This window comes from Pistacia vera, unplaced genomic scaffold, assembly GCF_008641045.1.
Source record: "Pistacia vera cultivar Batoury unplaced genomic scaffold, PisVer_v2 Contig321, whole genome shotgun sequence".
NCBI lineage: Eukaryota > Viridiplantae > Streptophyta > Magnoliopsida > Sapindales > Anacardiaceae > Pistacia > Pistacia vera.
The window spans coordinates 214,101-229,799 of NW_022196137.1; the positions used below are offsets into that span (position 1 = coordinate 214,101).

Below are 15,699 nucleotides of genomic sequence, written 5' to 3' on the forward strand. Positions count from 1 at the left end.
GCGGAACCAATTAATTGAAGCATATGAAATGCGAATGGAATAATAAGCTATTTGTGACATCATAGAAAACAACAAGTACAAGTGAAAAATGATAATAATAATAATAATAATAATAAGCCAACATTTTATCGAGTGAAGGATTTGAAAAGGAGTAAGTACCTTTGCTTTGGCATGCACACATCTGTCTTCACCCATGGAAAATCTTGTACTCATCTTGGGACATCCTTTAATTATCAATACACTTCTCAAAGATGGAAATATGAAGTGATAACCCACTGGGCAGAACTTGCTGAGACTTGATAATCGGTAGAGAACCATACTATTAAGTTGAGGCAGCGTGATTTCTTTGTGATCCATGACGTCAGCAACATCTTTATCTCCAAATACTTCTTCTAATTCAGAGTTATCATATACAAATATCTCTTTCAGTTTTTGAAGACGTGGAGCTACCGTGATAGCAAACAAACGTCTTATTTTAGGGCATCCTCTAACAATAATTTGTAAGAGATTTTGGAAGAATAGAATTTGATTCTCTTCATCTTCTTCAACAATGATTTCCTCCAATTCCCCACAATCAGAGATTCTTAGAACTTGCAACTGCGACAGATTTTGAGCAAGAGAAGCTGAAAAGATATTTCTCAGCCTATCGCAGTGGTATAGATATAAAGTTGTAAGATTCTCTAGGCTTGAAACAAGTGTAGGACTCTTACTACATAAACCTTCTAGTTGTGGCAAATATTCCAACTGCAGTGTCTTCAAATAAGGGAGTGAGAATGTATGTTGCTCTCCGTCTTCCAACGGAAATAACACTTTTACTCCACATCTGTTGATACTTAATTCTTCCAAATTTTTGAAGAAGCCATCTTTCAGTCCAGAAAGAAGTGTGTCGTACAACTGATTCCAACTGCCAATCCTTAGAATTCGCAAATTCTGGAGAAAGCAAATCACATTCATCTTATCAAAATTTTATAACATCCTACATTAAAAGTAGAAATAATAATAATAAAGTCATCCATTAGTTTTAATTCATTGATTCACAAAATAAAATTAAATAAAGTAAAAATATATTATTGACTCAAATGCTCTTAATAGGTAATATACAATCGGATGACACCCAATATTTCTATATTAATATTTAATATAAATCAATGTTCATTCAAATCATTAAAAAGTTTATTAATATTTTTTATTTTATTTAATTATAAAAAATGTCTATATTAATATTTCTGATAAAAAAAATTAACATAAATCATTAAAAGTTACGAATTTTTATTTGTTTGAATTTTAATCAAATTCCAAAATGTTCATTCTCAGACCAAAATCTTCAAAAAACGAAGGCAACAGATTCAAGAAAATCTTGATAAACAATTAAAAAAAGATATATACCTCCTGTAGATCTCGTACTTTAGATACAACTTCGGTAACGAAAGACATACTCAAATTCGAGCACTCGTCTATTGTGAAATCTTCCAAAGCTGGCCAACTTGAATGAAAATTTTCTGGGCAGAAACTAATCATGCTTGCAAGTCCATCCAGTCTTAGTACTTTCAACTTAGGGAGCTTGATGACTGCAGTTTCCTTTCCATCTCCGGCAACCACATTTGCTTGACTTCCATTATCCAAATAAAAGACTTGCTTTAACTGAGGGGCCTTTCCTACTGTAAACTCTTTAAGCTGTACAAGAACTCGTGCAAAAGAGATAGGAAAAATATGTTCCAATCTCTCGCATGAATATATCTTGAGAGATTCTAGTTTTGACAAGAAAGGACTGTGGATTTGAAGATCGTGTTCTGATGATATTTCNGCTTGATGACTGCAGTTTCCTTTCCATCTCCGGCAACTACATTTTCTTCACTTCCATTATCCAAATAAAAGACTTGCTTTAACTGAGGGGCATTTTCTACTGCAAACTCTTCAAGCTGTACAAGTACTCTTGCAAAAGAGACAGGAAAAATATGTTCCAATCTCTCACAAGAATTTATCTTGAGAGATTCTAGTTTTGACAAGAAAGGACTGTGGATTTGAAGATCGTGTTCTGATGATATTTCGTCATTATCACCCTCTTCTGTTATAACCAGATGCTCTAAACTCTCACAATCACTTACTTTGAGTGATTTCAGTTGGACCAAACTTTGAGCAACTGACAAAGTGAAGAGATAAATCAAAGTTTTGCATTCTCTCACTCCAACATCTGTGAGACTTGGGAGCTTTACATGATAAGAGGGCCCACTCCATATACACCTCAGTTGCGGTAATTTTAGAATGCTTAACTTCTCCAAATTTGGGAGCACAACAACTGCATGATGAGATTCTGGTAATATTTCCTCCTCCTTGTCATTATCACCTTCTTTTGTCACTATCAAATGTTTCAAACTCTCACAATCACTTACTTCGAGTGATTTCAGTTGGACCAAACTCTGAGCAACTGACAAAGTGAAGAGATAAATCAAACTTTTGCACTCTCTCACTTCAACCTTTGTAAGACTTTTTAAGTTTACAATATGGGTTGGCCCTTTCCATATACATCTCAGTTGCGGTAACTCTTTCAAGTCTAACTCTGCTAAACTTGAAAGCATTGCAACATTTTCTTCCCTGTTATGACAGAGCCCATCAAGTTGAAATATTTCTTCCAGCTTGTTGCAAGATTGGATTGCAAGATATTCTAGGGTATGATACAAATATTTTAACGCAATCAGTGAGGCGGCTTCAATCTTTGTCACTGTTAAAGCTCTTCTTCTTGATTTTGATACATGATAAAACTCTGAATCAGTACTGTTCACACAAATATCATACCTTTGCAATTTGTTGCAAATAAAACCCAAGTCTTCCGATAGGCATTTAGCCTTTATTTTCAGAAATAGTACAACCAAATTGGATAGAGAATTCAACTCAGAGAGACTAGCATTGCTTCCTTCTGTACTCGTCTCTTCATCTTCCCTTTCGTCAAAGTAGTCATCCGCATATAATTCTTCTAGCTGAGAAAATCTCGATATCACATTGGAAGGAATTCTTTTTAACCCACTACAGTCACGTAAGTCCAGCAATCTTAATTCAGTGAGGGCCCCAAGTTCTTTTGGAAATTCATCAAACCATGAATATCTTAAACTAAGAATTTCAAGTCTGGCAAGATGTTCGAGAGAAGAAATGTCTCTCAAATTGCAATCAATCAGCTCTAGAGTTTTGAGATCTGTCAAGAACTTCAGTGATTTTAATGACAGAACCACATAACTTAGACTTACATTTTTTAATGCTTTCATCTCTTCAAAAAAATGGTTTGAAACTTCAATGTTGCCGCGACGTTCATAACAATATTGACGAGACAATAACAAAGTTTCGAGCTTTGGACACACCAAGTGATCAGGAAGCATGTGTATCTCGTTGTCCATTAAGGAGATTGCAGTATGTTGTCCAAGGTGCCTTCCCTCCTTTGGCCACTCGGTCAATCCCAAGCCAGCTTTAACAAGAAATACAATATCTCCTTTGGATGCTATTCCCAAGGCAACATCACGAATCACATCATGCATTTTCACAAATCCTTTTACACCAGCATCTATCAACAAACAAGAAGCTATGAGCTTATTAACCATTACTCGCAGTTGTCTCCTCGCTTGTTCAATTGAGTCAACATCTGGAAATAAACCTAGCCCCATTCCATATCTAACCAATTCCTCCAAAGGAATTTCATAATCTTCAGGGAACAACGAACACAGCAAAAAACATAACTTGGTTTCTTTACTCTCTAAATAATCATAGCTGACCTTAAGAATAGCATATACATCATCATCAACATCAATATCTTTATGTATATCTACAAGTTTTGACTTTTTAAATTTCTCAAACACCAGTGTCCATTCATCAATGCCTTTTTCTTTTAAAGCACTCCCAATAGTTACAATTGCTAATGGCAATCCCTTGCATTCTTCAGCAACTTTAACCGCTAGATCGTTCAATGGATGGGATTCATCATCAGTTATACCTGCATGCTTTTTAAGTAAAGCCAATCCTTCATCTTCATTCAGTTCATTCAAAAGAACTCGCGGCTGACAACTCATACGAATACATACGTTTTGGCTACGAGTTGTTAGAAGGATTTTGCAACCTTTCAGATCATCGCCAAAAGGAAATCCTATTTTAGATTTCAAGTCAAATTTTTTCCAAACATCATCTAAGATAATGAGGATCTTCTTTTTAGTCTCCACAAATCTCAAATGCAAATGCTTTGCTCTTCTTTCTTCGCCTTCCTCCTCCAATTTCATATCTAATGACTCTGCAAGGTCACCTTGAATTTTTTTGAAGTTTGGAGCTTGGGATACAATAATTATCACAACCTCATCAAAAATTTTCTCTTCTTTGACTTTCTTACCCACTGCTTTTGCCAAGGTTGTCTTACCCACTCCGCCCATCCCATACAATCCAACCAGATGGGTTTCATCACTTTCTAGTTCCTTAATAATCTTATGAAAAGCAGGTTCCGCAGACTTGAAAAGTTGAAAATCCTTAGGGACCGAAAATTCAATCCCTGGTAATGTAGCAGGATGGGAGACTTTCTCGAATTTGCCAATTCCCTGTAGCTTTAACATATTATGTCTTTTATGTTCTGCTTTCCTACTCAACCGATATCGCAAAACCCAATTAGGACACCGCCCAACAAGACTTGCTTTATTTTCTTCAATTTCTTCTTCTAACTTTTGAACATCTTTAACAACTTCGTCCACTTTTTTTAACCACTTGTGCACATCTTTCTTGATCACCTTAGTATTGTTTGTCGCACTGTCAACATCTTGTTGCACACCGTCACGTGTTGATTCCAAATTTTGAAATTCATCTTTAAAATCTTTGACAATGCTCTTGAAACAAAACAAATAACGAACATGACGTTTGGTTAACTCTAACAAGTTTTCTTCAACCGCCGATACAATATGTTCCATACAAGGTGCTACTATTTCCATCCTGTATGATATCAGAAATTGATTATTAGTATGGAATCAAACAAAGAAAAACTATTGAAAATGGGTGAATGAGAAATAGCAACACCTTTCTCTTTAGGTAATTGTGAAATGACAGACTTTGAATGAAAACCAATGAAGCACAAGCTCCCAGCTTGTCCTAGCCTTAGCTGCAAGAAGTAAAGGAGACAAGGTCAGAATAAGTTGTAGAAGGAAAAACAGACGCGAATGTGAATAAGATTCTTCATGGGAAGCAATATATTGTTAAGTGTTATAACAAGATACTAGACTAAGGGGGTGTTAGTCTAAGCTCATAAGCTGGTCAAACTACCTTATAAGCTCTTAAATTAAGCTGACCTGTTTATTTATAATTGTTTTGAGCTTATAAGTTGAGCTTATAAGCCAAAAAAATAAGTTGGGGGAGAGGTACTTTTTTTTTTTGGCTTATAAGCAGAGTGCTTATAAGCTAGTTTGACCAAGTATATTACCACATTATCCTTGTTTAATTTTAAAATTTCTTAATATATCCTTGTTTAATGTAGTACCCTTTTTAGTCATTTTATAATAAAATATACTTATAAGCCACAGTTTACCAAACACGTCAACTACTTATCAGTCACTTATAAGTATTTTAACCAAACATGTAATTGCTTAAAATTTCAAATGCTTATAGTTAAAATTAGCTTATAAACACTTGTTACTTATAAGCTAATTTTCATAAGTTCAGACAAACACCCTCTAATAGTTGTCAGTTTCAAGGCTATTAGGTTAATTTAAGTTATTAAGAAAGATGTCTTCAACTGTCATAAATATTTTCTTTTTATATTTGTAACTGATCATTCCTCAATTATAATTAAAATATTTAAAGCGATAACATAGATAGAGATAGTTTATGGGTTCAGAAGTTCAACTTAAATATTAATTATTTTCTATCAACACATGCAACACTGTTTGATTGTAATTAATGTACGACTCTCAATTAGCATTAAAATTTAAGTTAAAATATCCTTGCCTTTTAATTTAATCTCATGTGTGAACCTAAAAGAACAAAGACTGGAAGGTGGTCTTTGTAAATTAAAGGTGGAAAACTATGTTCAGTTTTAATTAGTTTGTTTTTTATTGGGCCGCATTTTGAGAATTTTCATATATTTTAGAAAACTTTTCTCAACGGGGATGTTGGTTAAAAAAATGTAGCATAGAGAAAATTATTTATCTGATTTCTTTTTAAGAATAAAATTAAAAATAACCCAATTGTTTTTATGACTAGAATAAAATTAGAAAATAAATTGATTTGAGAGATCGTACTTGAAAGATTTCCAAAAATTGGATTTTTTTTTTTATGTTCAGCCCTTAAACCTAATTATGAAAACTCTTTTAATTAATTATTAATGAAGGTAATTTGTTTCAGAATATAATGTAAAAGCTATGTGTATTTGATAGTAATATAAGGGTGAATTAGTAATTTAATTTGGATCTTTATTATCATTATTTTGACATTAAAATTTAAATAACAATTTTGGGTGAGACTAACGTTTGAAAGTCTGATGGGTGAGACAATATAGTTTTCAAAATTTATGAGTGAAAAAGAATTACGGTAAACTTTGGGTGGAAAAATGTCACTAACTCAGAAAGTACTATATTCCAATTCCACTCAAACACGTTTGCTCATAAGTAAGTGGAATTAAAGACCCACCATGTCTGTAGAGAATTGACTTATCAAATTAAAAGAAAATACAATATAGTTTTCAAAATTTATGAGTGAAAAAATAATTATGGTAAACTTTGGGGGGAAAAATATTAGAAAGAATTATATGGCCCCCTACAATTATTAAAAATATCTCCATGAAAGGGATGACAATTTTCCGGACGGGTCCCCACCCAGGCACCCAGTTTGGGAAGGGCATTTAAGCTAAACTTTTGGAGACGAGAAGGGTATGGGGATGAAAACTCATCCCTGAATTGATTTTGGGAAGTGGGATGAAAACAGATCCCCTATATAAAAAAGCAAAATACTTTTTTTTTTCCCCAAAAATTCGAGGACCCCGTCCCCGTCCCCGTCCCCATCCCTTTGTAAAAGTACATAAACCCCTATGACAGAAGTATGATAGTTTCTGATAACTAATGCAAAATTTTAATATTTATCGATCCCACAAAAGGTTATATAAAGTAAGTCCTAAACATTTTCACACAAATTTTAACAATTCCTTCCAATTAATTCATCAATTAAGATATAAAGTTAAAAATTAACATTTTAGGTAGTCAACTAACATACACCTTCGGACTCAAAAAAAAAAAAAAAATATAACATTAAGAAATTTGTATCAATGTTAAGAATAATATTTGAAAAGATATTATATTATGGCATTAAAATATCATAAGAGACTTCAATGTGTGAAACATTACCTTAAGGAGACAATTTGACGTCAAAAGTATTATCTTGAAGAAGCAAGAGTTTGACTTGAAAAATAATGAACTACCTAAATGATCTGAACAATAAAAGAAGAGTTAAATTTTATATTGACAGAGATCCCCCAAAAAAATTAATGATAAAGTTGTTTACAAAAAAATTAAAAAAAAAAAAAATGTGCACTTGATACTTATATTCTACGCATACTCGTCATTAAAAATTTTAAAATTTTGATTTTTAATCCAAAAATCCTAATAATTTTAATACCAAATCAATACAGTAACACTTAATTATATAATAATCCTTAATTGAATGTGCAATATTTAGTGGCGGAACCAAGATTTTGACTTAATAAAGGCTAAAGTGAATGAAATAGAAAAGAAAAGAAAAAATGTTGCTTACTTTCTCAAGTAAAGAGATGGCTTCAATAACTTCTTAGAATTTCACTAGATAGATATCGCCACAGAATTCTCAAGCAAGCTACAAATGATAAGACAAGAAACTAGCTAATCAAAATTATGAATAAAGAATCTCAATCGGCTATTGGAGTGTTAGCACAAGCAAGTGTTTATCTATCTTATCTCATCCTTAATCTTTTAATTTGCCTCTTTCTTAGAATTGTAAATTAAAATATTTGAAAGTGGAAGAATTAACATATCTAATTTAGCACAAACCAGAAGACAAATAGTAATAGAAGTAAATAAAAAAGTTCATAAATCTTAAGAAAATCATACCTGAATGGAAGGTTGCAACCTAGAAAAAGGCACCTCACTTTGAGACTTGAAACTTTTGTTCACTGCTATTAGCATGAAGTTGAGTGAACATACACATTTATGGTAGAGTTATTTAATGAAGTATTCAACATACAATTCTTGGTAATAATGAAAGAATAATAAATTGTGTATTTATATGTTAATAGTACAATTAGGATAAAAAATGTATTTATATCCTGAAAATAGGATGAATATGCTATATATTTTTAAAACTCACCTCAGCAGTAGATATTGATGCTACACGTATTGGGATAAGATTTCTGATCAGTGAGTGATATACAGCTGCTAAGCTCCATTAAAACAACATAACTAAAGATAATGGAAAAGCATAAAAGTTAATTTTCATACCTTATGTGTCAGCAGAATACATCCAATATGAAAGCTGCGGATGAGAATTCCACTTCACCTCCCATACACATATACAGTATCAAGTGAAATATACGTCACACACAATCAAAACTAACAACACCCAACTGATTTACTTTTCCCTCACTTCAATTTTATTAGATTGCCTAATAAACGAAATTACTGAAACTATTGAAGTAAATCGAAAATCGATAAAACATGAGGTTGATAAAGGTAAAATCAGAAAGATAAACATCAGCAAAAGTAAGTGTTTTCAAGATGATGTTCAAAGATTATTAAGTAATTATATTGAAACATGAAAACTGTATCTACGAAATTCACCTGACTTTGTAACTTCAGATCTTTAGTGTAAAATCTCTTCACCTTCTTCTGTAATCAAATATGTCCTCAATCAGTCTTGCAAGTAAATAACAACAAATGAAACAACTAAAAGCAGAAGATAGTCATGGACACATTTAAAGTAAATTATTATATCAAAGTTTAAAGATCATAAATGATCATAACAAATCAGTGGAGCGATCGATGTTTTTCCTGCAAATGAATCTCTATCACATTATATTCATAATCAATCCAACTTAAGGATAAAAAGTAAAAAAAAAAAAAAAAAAAAAAAAATTTAGTGCAGTCAACTTGAGAAATACTCGTTGAAGTTTGGTCCTGTCGTTCTAAGTGGAATGACCCACCAAGTCTGCAAAGACTTCTGTATTAAAGTCCGAATTAAAGTTTTTCACCTTTTCTTTTGTTAAATATTTTTTCTCACTCATTAAAAATTATCATATTAATTTAGGGTCAGTCTATATACAAATTATTGACTTAAAATAAGACACAAATGAACCACCCTTCATCTAACTCTAATCTAATGGTTCATATAAATTTGAGTGAAAAAAGTTTACACATCACTTACTCTCAATTATTTCACCACTCTTATAAATTGAATGCTATTTTGGTAAACAAAGAGAAACCTTCTGTCTCTCTCTTCAATCACTGTAACCCACACACGCAATAGCCATTTGAATTGAACAAGAACACCATGAAAGCTCTTGATAATTAAAAAACAAAAACACAAACTGTAAAAGCACCCCAAGAAATTGCTCAATCATTTATCTAGCTTAAAGAAAACCGAAGTAACTTCTTCCAAAATTCTCATTAAACCTTCACATTCTATTGAATTGAATGAAGAAAAATTCTTCACTTTCAATATCACATCAATAAACCCAATTTTTACGGATAACAAAAAAACTTGATTCTCAATTTTGTAATAAAATATTCAACGTCAGTGATGAATTCATAATTGATTATTTAAGAAAACCCTTGATCCATTATAACAGAGGTCTACAAATTAATTTTGAATGTATGGCATTAATTCTTTATTAGATCAATTTTATGTAATGCAAAACTACAATTAATGCACGCCAGTAATACTAGATTTTCGTTGTTTTTAAGTAGTCATAAAAGAGATTTCAAAATCTTATATTAGAATATAATACCTTTTCTTATTTGACTTTATAATTTTTTAATTTTAAATTTTAATGGGTTGAATACAATTTTTCCAACCCAAACTTTATTAAATGTATTTTTCACCCCTAATTTAGTTTTTATTAATAAATAATTTGAATAAAAAATTGTATTCAGAAAATTTACAATTTTGGTAATCAAGGTGTTGCCACCCAGTTGTGGGTGACAGCCTCCTTCAACAGAGCATGTCCAACGACACCACCGATGCCAAAACGAAGCTCTCATTACGATCTAAACATATATCTTATTATAATTGTGAACTCCAATATATTTTTGCCATATTAAGAGGAGAAAATAGCGGTCAACATCTCTCTCCTCCTTTTGCAATTAAAATATGAATTTTTGGTCGATGAAAATTGCTTGGATGTGTAGATCGTCTCCAGAGCATCATTTTGGTATCAATTTTGTTGTCAGATTCTCTTCGACAACGAAAACCGGTTGCCGGCAGTGGGTCACCAAAAGATTCACCAATCATTAAATTTTTTTAATTAATTATTAATGAAGGTAATTTATTTGTGTATTTAATAGTAATATAAGGGTGAATTAGTAATTCTATTTGGATCTTTATTTATCATTATTTTCATATTCAAATTTAAACAATCATATTGAAACGGGAAAATTTTAACCTAGAAATTCACCTGACCTGGTAGCTTTAGATCTTCATAAATTTGCAAAATCTGAATCACCTATGAGCATAAATAAAGATTAATGAACATATAGATATACATAAAACTTTCCAGATCTAAAGATCATTAATTTAAAACCAAAAAGTAATTCAGTAGATCACAAATGAAGATCCAAAGAGCTAGGAATGACCTTTTCTGTAAGCTAATATATCCTTAAATATATGAAGCAAAAGCAAACACTTTCTCCAGAGAATCAGATGCTGGTAGAGTCCTGCTGTAAGTAAAATAACGACAACAATCTTCATATATTTTCAAAATCGCTTAACACAAAAGAGTATATTACAAGATCTGAAAAGTGATTCATTACCTCAACACCAACATAGACTTTCAGTTGACTATCCCTTGGCTCACAGATATTAGTATCAAATATTATCTTCAGAGAATCAAATAATAGTAAAGTAGTGCTGCAAGTAGATAATAACATAAACCAGCAGATCAAAACATAAACTAAAAATCTCAACCAACAAAAAGCAGAAGATAATTAAGCAGTAGCAAAAGCAAATTTTTGTTTACGTTAAAAGATGGTACCGAATGGGTTGATGGATCAATGTTATACTGAGTTGAAACTTGCCTTGTAACTTTAGATTACACAAAACTGAGTTGCAGATAGAGATGAATGATTTTGAAACTCAACTTGTAAACTTTAGATAGCACAAAACAGAGCTGCTGAAAGAGATAAATGAGAATGTGTGACTTGTAGAATACTGTGACTCGAGAGTAAAGAGTAAATTAAGAAAGCGTTGAGTGAATAACAATTTTCCCCCAGGGTTTGCTGCATTTACATTTTCCCACCCGCAAAACCTTCTTAAGAAAACAATTTTCCACCTACTGTCAATCTCTGTCCATGGCATCTGTTACCTGATGGGGTAAAGCTACAAAAAGAATTATAATACTCTTTACTCTTTACTTTATAATTTTTAACAACGTTGAATAACATTTTTCCACTCAAACTTAATTAAATATATATTTTACCCCTAATTTGGTTTATGTTAATAAATAAATTGAATAAAAATTTGTATTCAGAAAATTTACAATTTTGGTAAGCAAGATGTCACTGGCTAGTCGTCGAATATATTTTTGTCTTATTAAGAGGAGAAAGTAACAGTCAACATTTCTCTCTCCTCTTTTTGCAAATAAAACATGAGTTTTTAGCCGATAAAAATTACTAGGATGTGTAAATCCTCTTCGGAGCATCATTTCGATATCAATTTTGTTGTTGGATTCAATAACAGAATTCGCTTTTATTGTTGATAGAGAGTAACCGACAATTCTAAATATTCACCAATTATGAAATGTTTTTAATTATTTATTAATGAAGGTAATTTATTTCAGAATATAATGTAAAAGTTATGTGTATTTAATAGTAATATAAGGGTGAATTAGTAATTTAATTTGGATCTTTATTATCATTATTTTCATATTAAAATTTAAGTAACAATTGTTAACTTTTTTTTTTAATTCAGAAAAAACAAATAACCTAAACACTGAAATTGTTTAGACATAAGTGATAAGTGGTGAAAACAAATACATTTATTAACATATATTGTGCGAACCAACGAGAATGTCTTTTTACCAATGAAACTAACGTCTGATGGGTGAGAAAATATATTTTTCAAAGTTTATGAGTGACAAAGTAATTCCGGTAAACTTTGGGTGCAAAATGTCGTTCACTCAGAAAGCATTATATTTCAATTCCTCTCGACCACAGTTGCTCTGCTATTTGTAAGTGGAAATATTGACCCAGACCCACCATGTCTGTAGAGAATTGACTTATCAAACTAAAAGACGACAGAAATTTAATGCATGAAAACACCCTAGCTAGAAGCTATTAATTTTCCCCTATTTTTTCTTTAGCGAATGGTCCCTATGTCTGCCACGATTTGATGCACCAACAGCCATCTTTCCAGTAATTCAATAATACAATTCACTTTTACTGTGTCATTTTATTCAATTCTACAAACTTATATCAAATGATATGGTAATTTTACGTGTAAGGGTTAATTTTATTTCTCTCTTATGAGATAATTTAGTATTAAATTTATCCATTTTATTTAAAAAGTATTAAAAATACTTGTAATAAAACTTTTTTTATAATTTTGTAAAGAATGTTTGATATTTTTAACGATAAGAAAAAAAAAAAAAAAGGAAATTGATAAAGATTGAGTTATGTGAAGGAGAGGAGCCTGAGGAAATGTTAGACATAATGCAGATAAAAAAGAAAGGACAGGGACAATGGAAGAACATGTGAAGCTCGGATTGGCCACAAAAACTGAAATCCCACAGTTGGTGGATTCCATTTTGTTTTACCCATTGTCGATATCTATTATACCATATTACCCAATCCAATCAAATCAAGTGAAATATATATATATATATATATATATATATATGTGTGTGTGTGTGTGTGTGTGTGTGTGTGTGTTTAATCCTCATTATTCAATTCAAAATCAAATTATATTTTATTTAATTCAAATCATTCCATAATTATATTTCTTAATAAAAATTTATAAATTAACAAAAACACTCATACTCACCCAACTAATTATCAAAAACCTATCACCATTGTCGAATGGTGGCTGAAAGTCATCGGAATGACGCACAACCGGTTGGATCTGGCCGATCGTGAGTCGATCTAGTCATTTCTGGTTAGATCTATGACCAAAGATCTAACCATCGACAGCTAGATCTGGCCATTGACGATGGACATATCTTGACCGATGTTGACGGCCAAACGACAGCCAGAAATTTGGTCATCAATGATGGCCAAGATAGCTGTCATCAACGATCAGATCTTTGGCTATAGATCTGGCTATTTTCGACCATTTCGTCACACCACCGACTAGATCCAGTTGATCGTGCATCATTTTGACGACTTTTGATCACTGTCTGATAGTGGTGGGTGGCTATCGATAATTAGTTGGATGGGTGGGAGAGTGTTTTTATTGATTTATAAACTTTTATTGTTTGGAGGGGTGTTTAGTAAATTAACAAATGTATGAGGTTAAAAAATAATCTAAATATTTTCAAAAAATATATCAAACACATTTTTAAAATTATATCATGTTTGATTAAATCCTATTCAAAATGGAATACTATTCTAAAAAATTAAAAAAAAGGAGCCTGCATCTTCGAAAATTCAGTCAATTGGCAAAAGAGAACATCAACCATTCTGTTACTTCTCTATTGTCTAACAAGCAATCAAATTCAGTTCATAAAGCACCTGAAAAATTATATAGTAACCAATTACAGTACATTTCTTTGTAATTATTTGTTAGGTTTATTCATTCAAATCCTCTATTCCGATTATATAGATCCCATAACCTTTTCTTTTATTACGAAAAGTTTTGAAATAATATTATGACCGATGATCATTTATCCTTCATGTCAAAATTAACATAATTGCTCTTAATGGAAATGAATAACACAAAAATACTTGAAATGTGGTTTCCATCTAACATAGTCTAGCATGTTTTAATTAGACAAGTAAACGATGTTTCTTCACCTAAGGTTTGCCTTAATAACACTTTCCCACATAAAAAGTTTCAAAATACCACATTTTCACCCAAAGTTAATCCGGTCATCTCTTTACAAAACCCATCTCACTTTAGCACCTGATTTATCGCCAATTACCGGCCATCGTAAATCTAGGGTTTCTTATTTTTAGTTGATTTCCTTATGATTCTAATAGCAAATTTTCAGTTGATCACCGCCTTTGATCCACCGACCTACTCTACAAAAACCCTCTTACCTTGGCTCTTAGTAACTTTTCGAATGCTAAGTAGGAAAGCGAAGTATATTTAGGGTATTAACATAATATAAATGTTCGGTGGGAAAGTGGTATTTTAAAACTCTTTTGTCGTAAAAGTATCGTTCAGGCAAACCTTGGGTGGGAAAAAGTTGTTCACTCTAATTAGACTCTCAAAGTATAATATTAAATTCTAGTTTTGTTAGATTTATTCATTTAAACCCTCTATTTGTATTATATAGATCTCATAAGTCATAACTGTCTTTATTACCAAAAGTTTTGAAATAATAATATGACCAATGATCACTTGTCCTTCATGTGAAAGCAGTGATGTTAGAAGTGTGATTCTAGTAATAATAGGCTAGCGATTGTTATGGTTGTAACTGTAGGGATAAACAAATAATTTAATTTAATTATTAATAAATATTACATAAAAATAATTAAAATTTTAATAAATTATTTTTAGGGTTAAAATAGAGAAAAATTTTAAACAAGGGAAAGTGGGCATTTTTCGCATACAAAACTAAATGCCCCTAGAATGGGCATTCTTTCCAACTACCGCTTTTTAAAGGAAAGAAGGTTTACAGAAAATATGGGGGTTAACATAATTGCTCTTGATGAAAAATAACAAGACAAAAATAATTGGAATGTACTAAACTATCAAGTTTAGCACCATCTAACATAGTCTTCCATACTTTAATTAAAATGATATACATTTGAGTTTTATACAATTTAACATAGTATAGCGTTATATATTAGGAACATATCATCTGTTGTTTCATTTAAGATATAATTGGTAATCATTGGATTTTACAACTTACATTTGTCCTCTAAATAATGTATGTATATTTTGAAAAATTGCGATTATTGAGTTGGTTATATATGTCTAAACCCTTTTTTTTTTAAAGAAATTTGTAAAATACTACTTAGGAACTTATTATTTAAGAGTTGAATTGCCTATGATAAACTTGGTGAAACTAAATAATTGTTCTCTACTAGAATAGCCGAAGTGTCGAACCCCTTGATGGGTACGTAATACTAGATTTCATTGTTTTATGTAGTCATAAAAGAGATCTCAAAACCCCTTGATGGGTACACTTTCTTATATTTGGCGAAAATCGTAGCATGAGATCTGGATAGAAGGCTCTGAAGGGAACTCAGCAATTTCATATTCCTTGCCCATTTTCAATGCCTGCGGAGCCAATTAATTGAAGCATATGAAATCAGAATATAATAATAAGCTTTTTATTACATTATAGAA

General features: G+C 31.4%; 1 protein-coding gene across 15 annotated transcripts in view; it reads right to left on the reverse strand.

Moving 5' to 3' along the window:
* The window catches only part of LOC116137227 (disease resistance protein At4g27190-like), a 90,023-nt gene extending 78,646 nt beyond the window's left edge, over nucleotides 1-11,377 (reverse strand). For 5 of the 15 annotated variants that reach the window (XM_031422896.1, XM_031422894.1, XM_031422907.1 and 2 more), the window contains exons 1-12: nucleotides 11,207-11,377; nucleotides 11,001-11,097; nucleotides 10,824-10,907; nucleotides 10,646-10,693; nucleotides 8,344-8,861; nucleotides 8,088-8,149; nucleotides 7,756-7,833; nucleotides 7,350-7,432; nucleotides 5,035-5,116; nucleotides 1,842-4,950; nucleotides 1,387-1,596; nucleotides 160-930 (exon numbers count right to left, since the gene is read on the reverse strand). In XM_031422896.1, the coding sequence (XP_031278756.1) occupies nucleotides 160-930; nucleotides 1,387-1,596; nucleotides 1,842-4,949 (4,089 nt within the window). In that variant the 5' untranslated portion in view covers nucleotide 4,950; nucleotides 5,035-5,116; nucleotides 7,350-7,432; ... (5 more) ...; nucleotides 11,001-11,097; nucleotides 11,207-11,377. The remainder of the gene's footprint in view (nucleotides 1-159; nucleotides 931-1,386; nucleotides 1,597-1,841; nucleotides 4,951-5,034; nucleotides 5,117-7,349; nucleotides 7,433-7,755; nucleotides 7,834-8,087; nucleotides 8,150-8,343; nucleotides 8,862-10,645; nucleotides 10,694-10,823; nucleotides 10,908-11,000; nucleotides 11,098-11,206) is intronic. The other 10 variants (XM_031422900.1, XM_031422904.1, XM_031422898.1 and 7 more) reach the window with 10 other exon arrangements.
* Between the last annotated feature and the right edge of the window lie 4,322 nt (nucleotides 11,378-15,699).